We start from the raw sequence: 20,373 nt of genomic DNA on the forward strand, positions 1-20,373 counted from the left end.
TAACCTTCATATTTATCACCGAAATCGTGGACTTAATCATGTCACAGGAAACTGCACTCAGAACGTGAGGAATGTTAAAAGGAAGCAAAAACTGACTTAAATCTTGAGTGCATTTTGGCACCGCCGCTCACTCCGGACCCAACAGGACGTCCTTCTCCATAAGGGTTGGGAGGAGGCGCTCGCGTTCTGATTTAATTTTGAGCCGCGCCACCCGCCGTCCCCCGTCACGTGACGGCCTGCCGTTGCTGCGTCTTTCAGTGGGGGCGGTTCTGCCAGGCGCCGGGCAGGAAGGGAGGCGGCTGCAGTGCTATTCTTAAAGGGGCCCGAGGGACGGCGAAAGGCTACTGCCGGCCGGAAGGAAAATGGTGAGTTGCCCCTGGGGAGGGCGGGGGCTGGCCGAAGGGCCGGGTCAGCCCGCCGGACTTTCCTGTTTGCCAGAGCCGGTATCGGCGGGCATCGCCCGGGGTGGGTCGGCGGCCGCTTCCGGGCTGCTGGCGGGTACCCACAGTCGGAGCCTTGTCTTCTGCCCGCCGCCGCTGCCGCCTCGCCCATGAGCAGCAACATCCTGCCGGGCCCGCGGTTGACCCGCCTAGCGGGCTCGGTGACTAGGGTGCGGCCAGTAGGGATGGGTCGTGCTCACCGAATGCTTCTGGATGGAGAGTCACAGCCCCTACATTGAAAAATCGGAGGGGCCAGGGGTCTGGCCCAACTGAGGGCTCCCCCAAACGCTGGCTTCTCTGTCAGGGCCCAGGCCAGGCTTGAGGGGTCGGTGGGCGCCGAGCCCTTCCGCCTGGCCGCCTTTGAGGGAGGGTTCGAATTCTGATTCCATTTTCTCGGCCTTGCCTTAGCCTCTGTCTCCTCCTTCTCCCGGCCTGGCTCTATGGATTTCTGCTTATCCTTGCTTGGAAATCTTTTGACCCAGTGCTTTGGCGCTTGACATTTCAGTGAGTGTCAAAAGCTTGGTCTTTCGTGGTCTGGGGCCTCTGGTTTGACTCCAAGCTCAAAAATAATGGAGAATTAATCAATTACCCACGAGGATCTCCTGGATCTTTCCCATCGGGTTTTAAAATATGCTTTTCTTTCATTAGAAGCAAAACACAAAAATCCCACTGTTCTCGTCTCTGACCTCCCATTTATTGCTCAACCCACTTCCACCGAATAGATATTGTCATGGTCACCAAAGCTAAGGATCAATTCTCATCTTTTCTGATCTTTCAGCTGCATTCTGGGTGTTGACAACGCTCTCCTCTTTGAAGCATTCTCTTTCTTTGGATGTTTCAGATATCTCCTATTGTGGGTCTATCTGTGTCCCATGCAGTCTTCCTTCCCTGTACCTCACAAGTAGGAGTCCTGGGCTCCATTCTAATGCTTCATTTTCCATTCTGTATTTTTTCTCCTTCCTTTCTTACCTACACTCATAGCTTCAGTTACCACCTACCTGTATGTAGATGACTTGGGTATTTGTATTGCAGACCTTGCTTCTGAGATCCAGCCCAGATTTCCTAGGAAGCCTTTCCCCACTTGAGTGTCTCAAAGCCCCCTCGATAAACCTAGTCTTAACTCAGTGAAAGGTAGCACCAATTAAGTGTTTTACATAAGCAAGAAGTTTAGGAGTCACCTTTTTTCCTAATCTACCCCGCATAGTATTCAGTCTGTCACCAGGTCCTTGGTGGTGGTTCAGAGAGTGGGCTAGATAGAGTCAGGCTGTCTGGCTAGAATCCTGGCTCCCCTAGTTGGGTAACTGAGGAAGATACTTAACCTCTCTTAGTCCTAGTTTCTTTCACATTGAGGATAATATAATACTCATCTAATGGGATTGTTTTGAGGATCTATGAAAAGGACATAGCACAGCGTTTTCTTATAGTGTTTAATACATGTTAACAAGTATTAGCAGAAATTCACCTACTTCTGTTTCTTTTTATCAACGTGTCTAAGCTGTGTTTCACTTCTCACCTGGATTAGCCTTGCCAGTTAACTAGTCTTACTCTCTTTAACCTCTCTGCCTATTTCCTGCATGCAAATCTGATTATTTTTCCTGCTTAAAACACCTTGGTGGCTTCCCTTTGCTCATACAGAGACCAGAATACTTAACATGACCCACTGCACCCTATGTAGTCCAACACCTGCCAACCTCCTCTTGTACGTGTTACAGCTCATTCTCTGTGCTTGAATCACGTTGGCCTTTGATTATTTTATATGTGCTGTGCTCACTTTAATCAAAGGATCTTTGTATAGGCAATTTTGGTCCTTTAGATGCCCTTTTCAGGCAGGCTTCTTGTAACCATGCTGTTTTGGCTAGTCATTAAGTTCTCATAGCATCGAGTTTCTCTCTTTCCTAGGTCTTTTCCTAGTTGTTATACAAACAAGTGTGTGTTTGTTTGCCTGATAATTTTGATGTAGACCTATTCTCTAATAGACTTTATAAGCTTTTTAGGTCAGGCCCACAGTTTAAATCTATTTTATATCATTGTGTTTCTAACACTTAGCACATCCTGACATTCATTAAATGTTCATTGTGTGGATTATTCAATAAATGACTACTTGAGTTCACGCTTCCCACTTTGTGTGTTAATATTTACCGTGTAGTGTTGCTTTCAGGGTGTTATTTTTAAATGCACCTATTAACTGGAAACTGTTAGAGTTGGCTGAATTGCAGTTCTTTTTCTTGTAGGAAGGAATTTTTGACCTTACAGTATTGGGAGGAGTGAGAATGGGAAAAAAGCTTTATAGATTCAACCACAGCATGTTTTTCACTTGGTTTGCTATCCCTAAGGTGTCAGAATTGCACAAGCAGCTCTGGGTATCAGAACCTTAAGATAAGAGTCGTGACAAATCGCCTTTTGCCTATAAGAATCTAAAGTATTTATTAGTTTCTACTAATGGGCTCTACCTTTGGTTTTGGTTGACAAGAGATTGGAAGTGCTAGTTTTCCGATTTGTGTATCTTTCTTGAAAGATAGGAAAAAATAGACTAGGCTTGAATACTACAGGAACCTCGTATGACTTAGCATTCCTTTCTCTAAAGAGAAGTAAAAGGATGGACATACATGACTCCTGCAGGAGCTTAATTTATTGGAAAATATGTATTGGTGGGTTTTATTTTCTAACTATAAATAGCACAGTGTTATGAATTTAAAGGACAACTTAAAATTGATGGCCATTTAATGTTGTAACATATGCCCTTATTTACCCAACACAGGGTGAAAAAGCAGACTTTTATTTAATTTTAACTTAAAATTTGAATCCTTAATTCTTTTGGACTGTAATGAGACACTTGTATTTGGCATTGGTATCAAAACTCTTTTAATTTTCTGAAGAACTGGAGGTGGAAACCCCATATATGAAGTAACCAAAGAATGTGGACCTTGTTTGGTACCTGACTCAATCAAACTGACTGTTAAAAAAGAAAAAAAAAAAATGAGGGAAATTTGAACTTTGAACTCTATGTGAATAATCGAGACTAGAATTATTATTTTTAGGTGACATATTATTATTGTTTCTTTAAGAATTTCCCACAGTTTGTTGGGATCCACACAGTCAAAGGCTTTGGCATAGTCAATAAAGCAGAAGTAGATGTTTTTCTGGAACTCTCTTTTTTGATGATCCAGTGGATGTTGGCAATCTGATCTCTGGTTCCTCTGCCTTTTCTAAATCCAGCTTAAACATCTGTAACTTCACAGTTCACGTACTGTTGAAGCCTGGCTTGGAGAATTTTGAGCATTACTTTGCTAGCGTGTGAGATGAGTGCAATTGTGTGGTAGTTTGTGCATTCCTTGGCATTGCCTTTCTTTGGGATTGAAATGAAAACTGACCTTTTCCAGTCCTGTGGCCACTGCTGAGGTTGCTGGCATATTGAGTGCAGCACTCTCACAGCTGAAACTCCAATACTTTGGCCACCTAATGCAAAGAACTGACTCATTTGAAAAGACCCTGATGCAGGGAAAGATTGAAGGCTGGAGGAGAAGGGGAAGACAGAGGATGAGATGGTTGGATGGCATCACCGACTCAATGGACATGAGTTTAAGTAAACTCCAGGAGTTGGTGATGGACATTGAGGCCTGGCGTGCTGCAGTCCATGGGGTCGCGAAGAGTTGGACATGACCGAGTGAACTGAACTGATGATGATTGTCTGTGTTTTCAGTGGCACATATCATTTTATTAATATGCATTAAAATATTTGTAGGTAAAATGATTATTGACCTTTGCTGTGTGATGGTCCATGGGAGCAGTATTGAAGGTTTTGGATGAGATAAGATTAGCTATGTATTGATAATGGTTGAAGCTGAGTGTTAAGTGCATAAGATTTCACAGAATTTCTCTAATTTTCTATGTATTTGAACTTTTATACATTAAAGAAAAAGATTTCCATCTTCCTGCTTGCAATCAATAATTCATTTGTACCACCTGACCCTAACGCCAACTGAAGAGTGCTTTTCCTTGTCAGATTTTTGGAGAAGAGTCTATTAATATTTTTTCATAATTTATAAAAGGTTCTTTGAGGTTTTAATATTTGTTTCATCTGCTTTTGCTTTCACATTTCTTAATAGCTCCCTTTTTTGATTCCCATAGTCATTTAAGACATAAAATAGTAGTTGGTCTTTACTCTTACGGTTTATTTTCCATTCTTTTGCTTAGTTTTAGTTTTTCATAGTTGTGCTGGACTCAAAAATGAACTAAAGCCTTATTAATTCTTAAGTGCAATAAAATGATTTTCCTGTTCTTCCTGCATAGTGAAAAATATTATATTTCCTAACAGCCATGATCCTTGACTTCCTATATTCTTTCCTTCCTCTCCAGTTCTGATGAAATTGCATGTTAGTATATATCTAGTTCTTTGAGATATTTAGTGGTCAAAGAGGAAGTTAAAGTATACCCTACATATAAGATGAACAAATGCAAATAATTTAATGATGCCAACGCAAGGCTTGGTAGATTTAAAAGCCCTTTAAGCGTTCATGTGTTTCATGTTAATACATTACGACATTTGTAGATGTCCATATACCTTCTTAAAGGTATTAGGTTTTATAGCTTTAAGGTGTACATATATGTTGGAGTCATGGCATTTGATAACATGATTTTTTTTCTTTTCTAGAGTGAGTCTTTGGTGGTTTGTGATGTTGCTGAAGATTTAGTGGAAAAGCTGAGAAAGTTTCGTTTTCGCAAAGAAACAAACAATGCTGCTATTATAAGTAAGCTAAACATGATTGTCTCCATTCCATGATCTTAGTTTGGTTTTATCCTTTTATCCTATAGCTGCATCCAATAACCTGAACCTTTAGAAAGTAATTTATCTCCTGTTTTAATTCCCAACCCTGTCCCCCCTACCCAGCCCCTCACCCCTCAAGCCTGTTAGGTCACTTTAAAAAGTAAGTAAGAGTTATTGTCAGAGAACAGAGGCAGAGTGTTTCACCTCCCCCTCACTGCCTACACAGCTCTGGAGAAGATGATCGTCTTCTTGGGCACTTGGTCATTTGTAGTGCCGCATCCAGTTCCATCCTTTAACTTATCTGGGGACAAAAACAGCCTGGCCATTCATCCTCAAGCAGAAACCTTTGTCCACACGTAAAGTGATAAAGTTCAGCATTGTGTTCAACATGATTTGAGGTCTTACTTCTAGACTTGAATTCTAGTTTCACGGAGAATACTTTTAAGTGTCATTGACTTTTGATAATGGAAAGAGTGATTTGCATATTGCCTCTTCCAGTGTGAACTGCATGTGATGTTATATAGATTTCTTTTGTATTCTTGCTGCTGCTGCTGCTAAGTCGCTTCAGTCGTGTCCGACTCTGTGCGACCCCAGAGACGGCATCCTCCAGGCTCCCCCATCCCTGGGATTCTCCAGGCTAGAACACTGGAGTGGGTTGCCGTTTCCTTCTCCAATGCATGAAACTGAAAAGTGAAAGTAAAGTCGCTCAGTCGTGTCCGACTCCTAGTGACCCCATGGACTGCAGCCTACCAGGGTCCATGGGATTTGCCAGGCAAGAGTATTGGAGTGGGTTGCCATTGCCTTTCCGTTTGCATTTTTAGGTAATATTTAATATGTGGGTAATGATTTAGAAAGATGAAGAATGAGGGAGTGAGAATGTAAAACTATATAAACTAACAGAGATACATCTGGAAGATGTGAATTAGTGAGGTGGTGACAGCTTGTTGAATTATGATACTTTTACAAACAAATACTACAATGCAGGCATACAGTTCTTAGAAGTGACAAAGTGTGTCAGTGCCATTTTACCACAAAGAGTAAACCTATTTGAGATCATATCGTGTCTTACAGGATTTACTATGAAGTTACTGCAGAATCAAAAATGGTAACTTTCAGGGTAATGGAAAAGAATAGAGGCATAGGTTATCTAAACATATTTCAGTTTGGCTTCAGATTATGTTACATGTATTTGAGTAGAGAGATCACTGCTCTTTGGTAATTCACTTTCTCAATACTCATCCTGCATCATGAAATCCTGACTCTTGAGAAGCTGGGAACCTGATGATTGTTCTCTCCTGACCCTTGTTCGCTTTTCGCTTGTAGTTGTAACCACTTTCTAACCACGTTCAATAAGCCAGTCTCAGTCACAGTAACCTTTTCAGACCTTTTCTAATCATCCAAGAGGTTGGGTTTGAGTTGCAAAATTCTTCATATACACAGTAAATGTAAGGAGTTGACATAAAGTTCTAAATAAGCAAATTAGGTGCTGGGAATTATGGGTAAAAGTTTTTAAACGCTGACTGCTTGAAAAGCAAAGCTAGCTAACAGACCTTAAACTAAAACTGCAAATGAATTGTATGCTTGTGTTTCTTCATGTTTTAATTTTAGATACCAATAAAAGAGCTAGGAATCTGCGGGTTGGGTAGATCAATGTCATGAATCACAGTTTACTCATATTATATTTTTATTTTAGTGAAAATTGATAAGGATAAACGCCTGGTGGTGCTGGATGAAGAGCTTGAGGTTTGTTTGAACAGCTAATACAGCTTTATAGTTAAGTAATTATTATCACCCAAAAGATGTAACATTAGTAACATGTACTTCTAAAGTTAGTTCTAAACCATTGTATATGTCCATTATTCATGAAAAGCACATGTTAATTATTATGTAGTGGATTGTCTTGCTAATGTAATCACCTTCAATAAAGCATTAATGAGATCCAGGTCATAAGCAGTAGAAGTTAGGGCTATATGTCTGGTAAAAACTTGCTTCTAAGTTGGTTGGCCAGTAATTACAAACTAAAACCCTGTAGCCTGAGTATTTAGATTGTCAAGTTAAGTAACCAATTTAGAGTGAAAAGAAATTAACTTTTCCCCCCTGAATCAGATACTGTTGTTTGCTCTGAGGGGTTGGTTTATCTCACTCAGTGTTTCCTGACAGTTGGAACATGAGCATAGACTATGCTGCCTCTCAACCCCATGTTTTGTTAATTAACAGAGCTAAGCTGAGTGGGTTGGGGTGGGCTTTCATTGAATTGAGGTTTTAATAACCTCAGCTTATGTACAGTTTAGTAAGATAAAATGTTATGATGCGGTATAAAGTTATGAATTTACACCTATTAGTAGAATGGGTCCTCAGTATATCTCTTAAGAATCTATGGATAAGAAAATGGTTAAAAGTTGTTTTCTTTATGGTGCTAGGGCATTTCACCAGATGAACTTAAAGATGAACTACCTGAGCGACAACCTCGATATCCTTTTCTTAGTGCTTTAAGAAGATGTTTATTTTTACTGGTCACAATTTTTTTTATGAAGTTCATTTGTTCAACTTTTAAGGTACATTTTTTACAAAATTTTCTTCTACACCATGCATGCTAAGTTGCTTCTGTCATGTCTGACTCTTTGCAACCCCATAGACCATGCCTCACTAGGCTCCTTTGTCCATGGGATTCTCCAGGCAAGAATACTGGAGTGGGTTGCCATGCCCTCCTCCAGGGGATCTTCCCAACCCAGAGACTGAATCCATAGCTCATGTCTCCTGCATTGGCAGGTGGGTTTGTTACCACTGGTGCTACCTAGGAAGCCCTACACCATGGTTACGACCAAATTAAAATGTATGTACATACTGGAAAAGGCCCAAAAAGTTGATGGATATTGTTTATTTAAATTCCTTTTATTGTTGCATATAATAAACAGAAAAAAATCCATATTGTCTATACTTTTAATAAATTTATTTGTGAGAGTGTGATTTTATGATTTGTCTTTGGGGCCCATTTATAATTTTGTGGCAAGGTAATGAATAATGAAAGTGTGACCTAAATGAATAGGATAGAAATTTGCCACTCACTGGCTCGGCAGGCGTGTGTTGTCCTTCAGAACTTTGTTGATAAGTACTTGTCTGAAATAGAGAAATAATTTTAGTTTCTTTAACTTGAGAAAAACCTTCATTGTGTATAGTTATAAGTATCAACATGATGATGGAAGAGTTTCATACCCTCTGTGCTTTATTTTCTCCAGTCCTGTAGGTAAGTGAATTTCTTTTAAATAGTGCATATCTGGTTCTGATCAAATTAAACCTTTTATACTAGATGAATTTTATGCTTGTTTTAAGTATGGAAAATGTTGAATTAATTGTACTGTGTGTGTACACACATGCACGAGGGAATGCATCCCTAAAAAGAAGTTACTGTAAAAACTTGCCTTTTTTTTAGGATAAATTCCTAGAAGTGTAGTTGTTACGTCAAATTGTGTATGTATTTTTAATGAATTTGAAATGACATTTTGAAATATCAAAAGTACATTTTCTTCTGTATTTTAATTTTATAAGTATGTAAACTTTGTGTACGATTATGATACATAGTTGGTGTTTATCCTGAAAATAGTAGTTGTCAGTGATACGTCCATAACCTTGAGAATAGTCTCAGAGTAGCTTACATTGGATATTAATAGGTTTGTTGGTGTTTAAAGTATCCATTATCACCAGAACTCCCTCTGCCACCACCATTCAAGCCCACAATAAACTTCTGCTCACTGAACTCCTCCTTGATCTTTATTATTTGTATCATATATGTAGCACTTAAAATATACTGAAGCATCTTTTAATGTGTAACCAGACTACATTTTTTTCAGAGCCAATCTCTTCACCCCACTGACCCAACCACATCCCAAAACTTACATATATTAGGTATCTGTAAAACTGATCTTGATTAAGGTAGTGCTGAAAAATTTTGAAGTATTCACAAGGTTCTGAAAGTCAAGATCTGTATAGATCTAGCCTCATTTATTTTTGCTGACCGAAAGCCTTGTTCATTAGTAATACAGCTATTTCTCTTTGTGCAGATGGTATGCAGTATAACACTCTCAAGCCCTTACATATTTAGACAGGACTTTTGTAAACTTGATGGCATAGGAAATCCTAAATGTGTCTTTTATCAAGTAAATAATGAAAACTCATCACTGTTTAAAAATTTAAGTCTCATTTCTACTCTGATCTCTCTCTTCCAGGATGTAAGCCTGAACAACAGATGATGTATGCTGGGAGTAAGAATAAGCTAGTCCAAACAGCTGAACTTACTAAGGTGATATTTATATTTGACTAACTTGTTGAGACAGTGTTTTCTCTTTGTAAATGGAACAATACCTAAGTAATCTGAAGAGTTCAGTATTTCTTTATGTAGGTGAAAGTTATTTAGAACAGAGCAGTAAACTAGAGTTTTTTTTACTAGTTGGAAATAGAATGATATAAGTATTTAACCAAAAGTGTGATTTTTGAGGGCTTCTCAGATGGCTCAGTGGTAAAGAATCTACCTACCAGTGCAGAAGTTGCAGGAGACATGGGTTCGATCCCTGGCTCAGGAGGATCCCCTGGAGGAGGAAATGGCAACCCACTCCAGTATTCTTGCCTGGAAAACTCCATGGACAAGAGCCTGGTAGACTATATTCCAGAGGGTTGCAAAGAGTTGGACATGACTGAGCACATGTTTTTGAATGAAAATTACACATTGATTACAAGAACTCACATTCAAAATGTAGGCTGCTCACTGTTTATAATAGCCAGGACATGGAAACAACCTAGATGTCCATCAGCAGATAAATGGATAAGAAAGCTTTGGTACATGTACACAATGGAGTATTACTCAGCCGTTAAAAAGAATTCATTTGAATCAGTTCTGATGAGATGGATGAAACTGGAGCCGATTATACAGAGTGAAGTAAGCCAGAAAGAAAAACACCAATACAGTATACTAACACATATATATGGAATTTAGAAAGATAGCAATGACGACCCTGTATGCAAGACAGGAAAAAAGACACAGCGGTGTATAATGGACTTTTGGACTCAGAGGGAGAGGGAGAGGGTGGGATGATTTGGGAGAATGGCATTCTATCATGTATACTATCATGTAAGAATTGAATCGCCAGTCTATGTCTGACGCAGGATACAGCATGCTTGGGGCTGGTGCATGGGGATGACCCACAGAGATGTTATGGGGAGGGAGGTGGGAGGGGGTTTCATGTTTGGGAACACATGTAAGAATTAAAGATTTTAAAATTAAATAAAAAAAAAAAAGAAGGAAATAAATAAATAAATAAATAAATAAATACCTCAAACACTGTTATACAACCATCACACCATTCATCTCCATAACTCTTTTTCTCTTAAAAACTGACACTCTATACCCATTAAACTGTAATTCTCCATTCTCCCCGACCCTAGCAAAAAAAACAAACAACAACAAAAACAAAATGTAGGCTGCTTTAGAAAACTGTTCAATCTTTTGAGAATTTTTAATTTTCCATAATGTAATCTCTAGTAGATAAATTCAGCATTTGAAGCTTCTCTGAGCCCTTTACCATAAACTAAATGAACCAGATTCCATACTCTGCAGTTAACTGTGTTGTTTCCAAATCTAAAATAAAATTTTTAAGAATGCTTATTAGCTTTATTAAATTACAACATTCTGTTTCATATAAGACACCTGCTTTAAGATTTAACATGTTCCTATTTTATGGCATTTTTGAAAATTAAAGGTAAGAATGGTACTTACTCTCAAACTTTTAACTTCCATGTTTTAGTTTGAGTTGAAAAAGTCTATACATTGAAGGTCTTGAAATAGAATTTTACATCACTGGAATTTTAATAATACTTTCTTTTAGGTTTTATTTTAAGGACAATCTCAGTGTTTCCCCTTTGGATGCTTAATCATTAACCCAGGGGATGTTTTTAAGTGCCTTCTGCTTTTTCCCTTTAACCCACATGATTGTCACCAATACCACCAACTTATAGACATTACTTTCCCTCGTTTGTACCATAGGAGTACTCTAAAGTGACTCTGGGTGGTTAGAAAGGAGCTCTGCTAACAGCCTCATGTCTGTTCTAATCCCAGGCATGCCCTAAAGTGTTGGAATTAAAGTGAAGTCGCTTAGTCGTTTCTGACTCTTTGCGACCCCATGGACTGTGACCTACCAGGCTCCTCCCTCCATGGAATTTTCCAGGCAAAAGTACTGGAGTGGGTTGCCATTTCCTTCTCCAGGGGATCTTCCCAACCCAGGGATCGAACCCAGGTCTTGCACATTGCAGGCAGACTATCTGAGCCACCAATTAAGGCATGACAATTTACAAGTTACTCTTACATATAATCTGATTGAATGCTCCCCACAGCTTTGTAAGTTGATGGTGAAACTCCTGTTCTTAACTGTAATGAATGACTTACCGAGGGTTGCACATCAGTACATGTAAGATCTAGGATTCTTCCGTAACACCTAGCCTGAAATCCCATCCTCCCTGCTGTATTACGTTGTTTTTTTATGCCCATTCTACTTTGTGGGCCTGTGTGTGTTCAGATTCTGGCTGGAGAATTTTGGCTATGGACTACTAATCTAAAATGCCTGGTGTTTCCTCCTGTAGAGGATCAGCACACATTCTTCGAGTTCCTAACTGGATTGATTTTAGTTCTGTACCCTTGGGTCTCTCTTTTAGAGCGTAATATTTACAAAACTACTTTTAGAACATTTGTAGATATGTGCTTTTAAGAGAGTTTTGATTTTATGCCATCTTGACTGCTAAACTTTGGTAATTGAGTCCCTCTCATTTAAGAAAAAGTGAAGGTAATTTACACAGATTAAGCCATGTTGACTGAAAGGAAGGAGAACTTGGTATTTAATACTCAAACATGCAACATATTTGGTTTTTTTCTTAAGGTATTTGAAATAAGAAATACCGAAGACCTAACTGAAGAATGGTTACGTGAGAAACTTGGATTTTTCCACTAATGTGAACTTCTGTGTTTCTAAAGTATTTATGTATTAACCTGACCATACTGGAACCAGACATAAATACTTATTTATGCCTAAAAATGCACTGTTATTTACAGTTTGTTACCTGCAGTAAAGAAAAATTCTCATTTGTTCAAAGTTTGAACAAAGAAGAAATCATCTTCATAGTAATGAAACTTTGTAAAGTGTTTCCTTATATTTGTAATTGTTAGGTGGACTACTTCTCTCCAGGGACTTTTTGCACTCTTGTGACTAATTTCTATAACTTACAGTTCAGAATTTGTTACTATTTACAGACACCATTGGAAAGTGGTTATTAGATTGTGATAGACAACAGTTGCCTCCTTTTGACAAATACTGGATATTAGCAGTTTATATATGAAAATAGCATATTATCACTTGTCAAATCTTTGAAATCAATTTGGGATAAAAGATTTAAGTGACTGAATTTTGAGCCATGAATAATAATTTACTGTACTATAATCTGCACTACAAATAGTTTTTCCATCAATCCCATGCCTTCTTTAGTTTTCTATATCTTTTTAATCAAGTCCAGAAACTTTTCATCAGTTGCTCATTTTTAAGGTCTGGAAGTTAGATTTTATAATAAAGTTATGACTATTAGGTTTTCTCTTCATGGAAAATAGCATTTTAGTCTTAGAAATTGATGGATTGTAACTAATCAAGGGCTTCATTTTTAGTTATGTCATTTCTAAATAATCTTAAGTCTAGGTTAGTAACGGTTTATTTATAAAGGACCTTTTAATGTTGTCCTGTGAATACTAGTTATTTTACATGTGTTAATACTGTGCCTTTGATTTGTTAGCTTTAAAGTTAGTTGAAGACTTTACACTGCCAGTATTCCAGATTTGGTGAAATTAATACTTTTGTAAAGGGTCCAAGTAAAACAATTTTCTAATATGTGAAATTTGTAGTAAAATCAAGTTGATATTTTAAAAATTCCAGCTGTCTACTTGCATTGGTGAATATATGGCAGTTGAAAGTTATAGTTTGGGACATATTTGTGATTAGTTTTGTGCCATAGGAAAAAATTGCTTATCTTAAAACTGGCCATAGTTAATAACATTAACGCATCGATAGAAATCTCATCTTATATCCCTCAGAAGGTATTCTAAACTGGACACCTGTCTTGTTAGATGATGGTATCCTTGGCATTTTTAAAGCAAGGATTCTGATATATAGTGTACTTTAAAAACATATAAGTAACTAAGATTCTTTTGACATTAATTTGACAACAAAAGGTCTTGAGACTCTAAAGACCATCCAAATTTGGTGAGTTAATTCTGATATTAAGAATATCTTAATCATTTCAAAGCTAGCAAAGGCATTTTTTTTTTAATTTTGGTGTATCTCCCATTTGTATGTGCTTTGCATTTTTTTGAGGTTTCTGTGCCAACTTTAATAAAGAGGTAAAGATAGTTGGAATTTTTGTAATATGGGATCTTCTATTCCCGACACTGTTTGGCTTCACTAATCTGAAAAACAGGAAGCAATAGGAAGTTAGTTGGAGATGAGGAAGTGATACAGGGGTATTTGCTTTGGTAACTGAATGGGAAGGGTTCTTAATTCCAATTTCCAGAGAGAGAGAGAGAGCTTCACCCAGGAAGTTTAAGAATTCTTTAAACAGCTATTTTGATACTGGAGAAAAATGCTTATAATTCTGCATAAATGCAAATGTAAAATCCAAGTGAATGGAGACTTTTTCTAATGTTTTTGAATGAAGGAAATGAGATTTTGTTTCATCTGGTTCACAGCAATAAGAGAATTAGGGCTGCAAGAATGTGTTTTTGTAGTGAGGTTCCTTCTTTTGTCTTGCATGTTTTAAGTGTTTTTTTTTTTTTTTTTATTATTTAATTGGAAAGTCCTCTATAATGTCAGATAACATTGACCTTCATACACAGAACTCTTGGTTCCCCTGTTCTCTGATAGGGGAACTGTGATTTTTTGAGCTTGTCTGATTCCTTATTGATATCAATATGTACTTTTGCAAGACAATAGATGAGGTTAGGGGATCAGTAGAACATTTTTTTACTTCCGTGGTCCTATAGGGAGAGTTATAGATCCTTTATCCTAGAGTATTCTCTGACTTTTATATAAATTTTCCTTTCATCTAACCAAATTTTTGCATTGTTCTTTTTTGTTTTTAAAGTATATTTCCTATATAGTCTCTTTTTTGCCTTTTCTCAATTAGTAACTCCAGATTTCATAATTCCAGTTTCCACATTCCACTCCTGGTACAGCCATTCCCATTCAGCCTTAAGTCTTAATCTTTCCTTTTTGGCAGCAGCTTTTTTCCTGGGAACCTCCTTCATGGTCTTCTAAGTCATAATTAGTTTTGAAATTGTTGGACTTGCATAAGTTCTGCAGAGCATCTGATGTTGTCAGAGTAGAACCGACTAGTAATCACAGCCTGTTTTTTTAGTATGGTTTTGTGACAACATAAATGACATATGAAGAAAACTGTTCTCAGGTTACTATGCTGAAATTCCAAAATGTCAAAAGTTCTGAATAGTATTCACTTTGTTCTGATATTGAAGCAATTATATTAGGGAAAAAGTTGTTTGACTGTTTCTGTTTAATTGACTTCTAAAATAAATGTTCAAATTGTCTATTTCTAAAAAGTTTACTAAATACCTAGTGTGGTTAAACATACTCTTGTTTGAGCGGGTGTTGCTAAATTTTGTCTTGTCATTACTAAATGATCTTTGTAACAAAATGTCTGTCAGCACTTTTCTCTCCTTTTTTGTCTCCTATTTTAAGGAGTCAAATGTAGCCATAAACTGTATCTTGGTCTGACACTTAAAATTTTTTCCAGTTAAAGGAGTGTATTGCCAAATTAAATTTGGCTGTCCTTGTTCCCCATCCACGTAGATAGTGAGGAAGGTGTGCTTAAATATGTTTGGACTACTTTAAAACATGAGCAGTGTCATTAATCCATAATGTGGACTAGTAATGAAAAGATATTTTCATAAGAGTTTAAATGCTGATTTGGTGGAAATAGAGTGACTTGTAACCTATCAATTCAAATATTCTTAATATGGTTGCTTTCCCTGTTTGTTCAATAGACTGATAATACTGGAATCTACAGAATTTGAGCCTTTACAACTTATGTGAAGAAGTGTCTCAAACATTTCTGGACAAATCTTATTTTGTATTTCTGGAAGAATGTAAATCTCTCAGGCCACTTAACACCAGTGGTCCCAAGTTGAATATTCTTGAAAAATTTGTTTCCTCTTAGGCTGTTTGACATTTCAAATCAGTGATCATCTTCCTATGATATTTTAAAACAACTACATTAAGGTTGTGATAGAAACTGTGTTTTCTTTTTGGAGTATAGTTCATACATGTGTAATTACTTGAATATTGTTTGAGATCACTAACATGCCAGGGTAGTGCCCACTGATTTAGATGGTCCAATGTAATCTCATTCAGGAGGCTTGAAACATTAATGGTTTAGTCTTGTGAATTTTAACAGTTTTCCTGTCATCGTTTAACAAAATCAGCAGCTGGCACAACTTCTGAAACTGTGGTTTCAGTCTGTGCGAGTTCATATTGCATGTTTATTTTGGACAGTCTTCTGTTAAGCATGGTGCTTGTACTGGTTTAAATAAAATGTTAACATGAAAGGACTTCTAGCTTTTCATTTTTTTACTCTCCTCTTTTCTTTTTTAGAGTTGCTGTTACCTAACTGGCTCAATTGTGGCATTTGTGTGAACCGCACAAATTCAGTTGTTTACTTTATCTGGAAAAACTGAGAGGCAGAGTAAGCAAATTACTAGGCAAAAGTAGGATGAAGGGAGGGGAAATATAATGAGCTTATAAACATTTCTAAAACTTGGTTTGATGCTGAAATGGTTAGTTTGTAGGGGCAGAGGGCATTGTTTCAAATGATGACCCCTTGCTTTCAAAGGGAAAACTGTAAGTTAGAGGGGCTGTATATTTTGTAAGAAATCAAATTAAATAGAAATTTTATTGAATATAGTATATCAGTATTTATTAAACATCCATTAAAGAGCCATCCTGCCTATATTATAGACTAATGTCCATAGTCTATATCATGGGTATCTATTGAATGAATACAAATCAACAATACTTACACAGTGTTTAGACTTGACCATATACCTCTTGTGACGACTATGTGTTATAGTAGAGTCACAGTTTGTTTACAGTTGTGAAAGGAGTTACTTATGCCTTCCAGTACTCCAGAATCTCACAAGGACAGTTGGCCAGAATGAAGAAGTGTCTTCCTTCCTTCTCAAATTTGGCTATTCAGCTGCTCAGCCAGCCAGCTCCTAAATTTTTTCACCTTCATTGTCTTTTTGTCCTTTTCAGTTTTCAGCAGCAAAAAGCATTTCTAATTGCTTACCTCACAGTGAGAGCCCACTCTCATTTGCATGAGGGCACACCCTGCCCTGAGTGGATAGTCTTTCCTTGTGCAGTACATTTTTAACTATGTGGAAAAGCCAGTCAAAGATCTTATCACGGAGCTTCAGGGAGTTTTCACAGTTCTCTTATCCTGAAAGTTCTCTGCTGAGGTAACCTTTCTTTTCCAATTACAGGAAAGAAAAAAAATGTCTTGGTTGCCTCCAAGAGTCACCTTGTAGTATCCAGAAAAGCAGGAAGAAGGGTGTGTGTGTGTGTGTGTGTGTGTGTGTGTGTGTGTGGTGTGTGTGTGTGTGGGGGGTGTGTGTGTGTGGGGTGTGTGTGTGTGGGGTGTGTGTGGGTGGGGTGTGTGTGTGTGGGTGGGGTGTATGTATGTGTGTGTGTGTGTGTGTGTGTTTGTGTGTGTGTGTGTGTGTGTGAGGTGTGTGTGTGGGTGGGGTGTGTGTATGTGTGTGTGTGTGTGTGGTGTGTGTGTGTGTGTGTGTGTGTGGCTTTTAGTCACTATTACCTATAGGATTGACTATAGATTCTGTTACTTTGGAATTAAGTCTTTTGACCCATTCCTGCAGTGGGTAATGGACACTTCAGTTCAGTTCACTCACTCAGTCATGTCTGACTCTTTGAGACCCCATAGGCTGCAGCATGCCAGGCCTCCCTGTCTATCGTCAACTCCTGGAGTTTACTCAAACTCATGTCCATTGAGTCGGTGATGCCATCCAACCATCTCATCCTCTGTCGTCCCCTTCTCCTCCAGCCCTCAGACTTTCCCAGCATCAGCGTCTTTTCGAATGAGTCAGTTCTTTGCATCAGATGGCCAAAGTATTGGAGTTTCAACTTTAGCATCAGTCCTTCCAATGAATATTCAGGACTGATTTTCTTTAGGATGGACTGGTTGGATCTCCTTGCAGTCCAAGGGATTTCTAAGAGTCTTCTCCAACACCAGAGTTGAAAGGCATCAGTTCTTCGGTGCTCATCTTTCTTTATAGTCCAACTCTCACATCCATACATGACTACTGGAAAAAACAGCTTTGACTAGAGGGGCATTTGTTGGTAAAGTAATGTCTCTGCTTTTTAATATGCTGTCTAGGTTAGTCATAGCTTTTCTTCCGAAGAGCAAGTGTCACTGCACTCACCATCTGCAGTGATTTTGGAGCCCCCCAAAATTAAGTCTGTCCCTATTTCTACTGTTTCCCCATCTAATTGCCATAAAGTGATGGGACCAGATGCCGTGATCTTAGTTTTTTGAATGTTAAGTTTTAAGCCAACTTTTTCACTTCTTTTCACTTTCTTCGAGAGGCTCTTTAGTTCCTCTTCACTTTCTGCCATAAGGGTGGTGTCATCTGCATATCTGAGGTTATTGATATTTCTCCCAGAAATCTTGATTCCAGCTTGTGCTTCATCCAGTCCAGCATTTCTCATGATGTACCTGCATATAAGTTAAATAAGCAAGGTGACAATATACAGCCTTGACATACTCTTCCTGATTTGGAATCAGTCTGTTCCATGTCTGGTTCTAATTGTTGCTTCTTGACCTGCATACAGATTTCTCAGGAGGCATGTCAGATAGTCTGGTATTCCCATCTCTCAGAATTTTCCAAAGTTCATTGTGATCCATACAGTCAAAGACTTTAGCATAATCAATAAAGCAAAACCAGATGTTTTTCTAGAACTCTTGCTTTTTCGATGATCCAACGGATGTTGGCAATTTGATCTCTGGTTCTTCTGCCTTTTCTAAATCCAGCTTAAACATCTGGAAGTTCACAGTTCATGTACTGTTGAAGCTTGGCTTGGAGAATTTTGAGCATTACTTTACTAGCATGTGAGATGAGTGCAATTGTGTGGTAGTTTGAGCATTCTTTGGCATTGCTTTTCTTTGGAATTGAAATGAAAACTGACTTCCAGTTCTGTGGCCACTGCTGAGTTTTCCAAATTTGCCAGCATATTGAGTGCAGCACTTGCACAGCATCATCTTTTAGGATTTGAAATAACTCAACTGGAATTCTATCACCTCCATTAGCTTTGTTCGTAGTGATGCTTCCTAAGGCCCACTTGACTTGGCATTCCCAGGATGTCTGGCTCTAGGTGAGTGATCACACCATTGTGACTATCTAGGTCATGAAGGTCTTTTTTGTATAGTTCTGTGTATCCTTGCCACCTTCTCTTAATATCTTCTGCTTCTGTTAGGTCCATACCATTTCTGTCCTTTATTGAGCCCATCTTTGCATGAAATGTTCCTTTGGTATCTCTAAGTTTCTTGAAGAGATCTCTAGTCTTTCCCATTCTATTGTTTTCCTCTATTTCTTTGCTTTGATTACTGAGGAAGGCTTTCTTATCTCTCCTTGCTATTCTTTGGAACTCTGCATTCAAATGGGTCTATCTTTCCTTTTCTCCTTTGCCTTTTGCTTCTCTTCTTTTCACAGCTATGAACAGCACATCCCAGTAATGGACAGCACATCCCAGTATGCCACAGACCTTTGTTAGGTAGAAACACCCCCGCCACTGATCCTTGCTGAAGGGGCAAATCTGTAGGCAGCCATGATTTGTCCCACATGGTGGTGCTTTCCTGTCCTTAGCTCCCTCCCAATCCTCAGTACACACAAGATTTGTCCCAAGAGCCACCAGCCTCAGTGGCTGTTGTTGCCTGTGTGTGTGTGTGCTCAGTTGTATCTGACTCTGTGACCCCATGGACTGTAACCCCCCGGGCTCCTCTGTTCATGGGATTTCACAGGCAAGAATACTAGAGTGGGTTGCCGAGATGTTGCCTAACTGGTACCAAACACTGAGCTGGGCCAATTGCTTTCCCACTGTTAGTCTTGTTACTTTTACTTCTTACAATATAGAGAGGTACTTTATATTGTACCTCTTTACAATATAAAGTACTTTTTACATTGAATAGTTCAATTCCTGATAACAGGACCATGTTCTCATTCTCTTGAATGAGGTTGTTAGCAGTGGGAACTGAGCTTCAAAGAATGCTATTAGATGGAGAAGAAGCCAAGTGCAACCTACAGAGCAGAGGGAAGGAAGATGCCAGCTGGGAAGTATAGAATGAAGCAGGTGTACAGCCAGCAGCTGAATCATGTTAAAGATGGAGCCCTGAACTGAAGGGCTACCTCCTGACTTCTAGATTCCTGGAGCCCCCTTTGATCCAGGGTCTCTCTTCAGAGCTCCCCACCTTTCTGAGGCCTGGTTGGTTGGTCATCTTTTTCTGGGTTCCTCTGCATGTCTATACTTGCTAGAAAGCCTCTATTACTTTTAATACTGATATGTCTGTTCACTTGCATAAAGTACCTACCTCCAGCACGACCTTTGTTTTCATCTGCCCTTCTCCCTACAGTTACTGTATCTCCAGCCAAACTTGTGTACAAACATGCCCTGGTCTCATCCCCCACTGACAGAAACACTTTCCTACCCTGCTGCTGCCTGCCAAAATCAGTAGTCTTCAAAAAGCATCCGAAATGCCATGTAAACCATGACATCTGCTGTCCGTTGAACCAAACATATAGCATCTTCTTAAACACACAAAAGAAACTTGAACAACTAATATCATTAGAGAAAAATTAGAAAGTATAAATAAGCAGAAAGAGTGGCAGAAAGAGTAGAAATAAAGAGCCTCTTGCTGGAAGTGAAAGGGGAGAGTGAAAAAAACTGGCTTAAAACTCAACATTCAGAAAACCAAGATCATGGCATCTGGTCCCATCACTTCATGGCAAATAGAAGGGGAAACAATGGAAACAGTAACAGTAAAAAAAACCAGTTTATTTTGGGG

At 38.5% G+C, this 20,373-nt stretch overlaps 1 protein-coding gene across 1 annotated transcript; it reads left to right on the top strand.

Moving 5' to 3' along the window:
• Positions 1-342: 342 nt before the first annotated feature.
• Positions 343-15,799, top strand: GMFB (glia maturation factor beta). Its single transcript, XM_068964090.1, has 7 exons — positions 343-365; positions 5,092-5,188; positions 6,899-6,948; positions 7,626-7,675; positions 8,367-8,449; positions 9,429-9,502; positions 12,126-15,799. Exons 1-7 carry the CDS (start codon positions 363-365, stop codon positions 12,195-12,197), a joined length of 429 nt encoding a protein of 142 aa, XP_068820191.1. The 5' UTR covers positions 343-362; the 3' UTR covers positions 12,198-15,799.
• Positions 15,800-20,373: the final 4,574 nt, after the last annotated feature.

This window comes from Capricornis sumatraensis, chromosome 2 (genome assembly GCF_032405125.1).
Source record: "Capricornis sumatraensis isolate serow.1 chromosome 2, serow.2, whole genome shotgun sequence".
Taxonomy (NCBI): domain Eukaryota; kingdom Metazoa; phylum Chordata; class Mammalia; order Artiodactyla; family Bovidae; genus Capricornis; species Capricornis sumatraensis.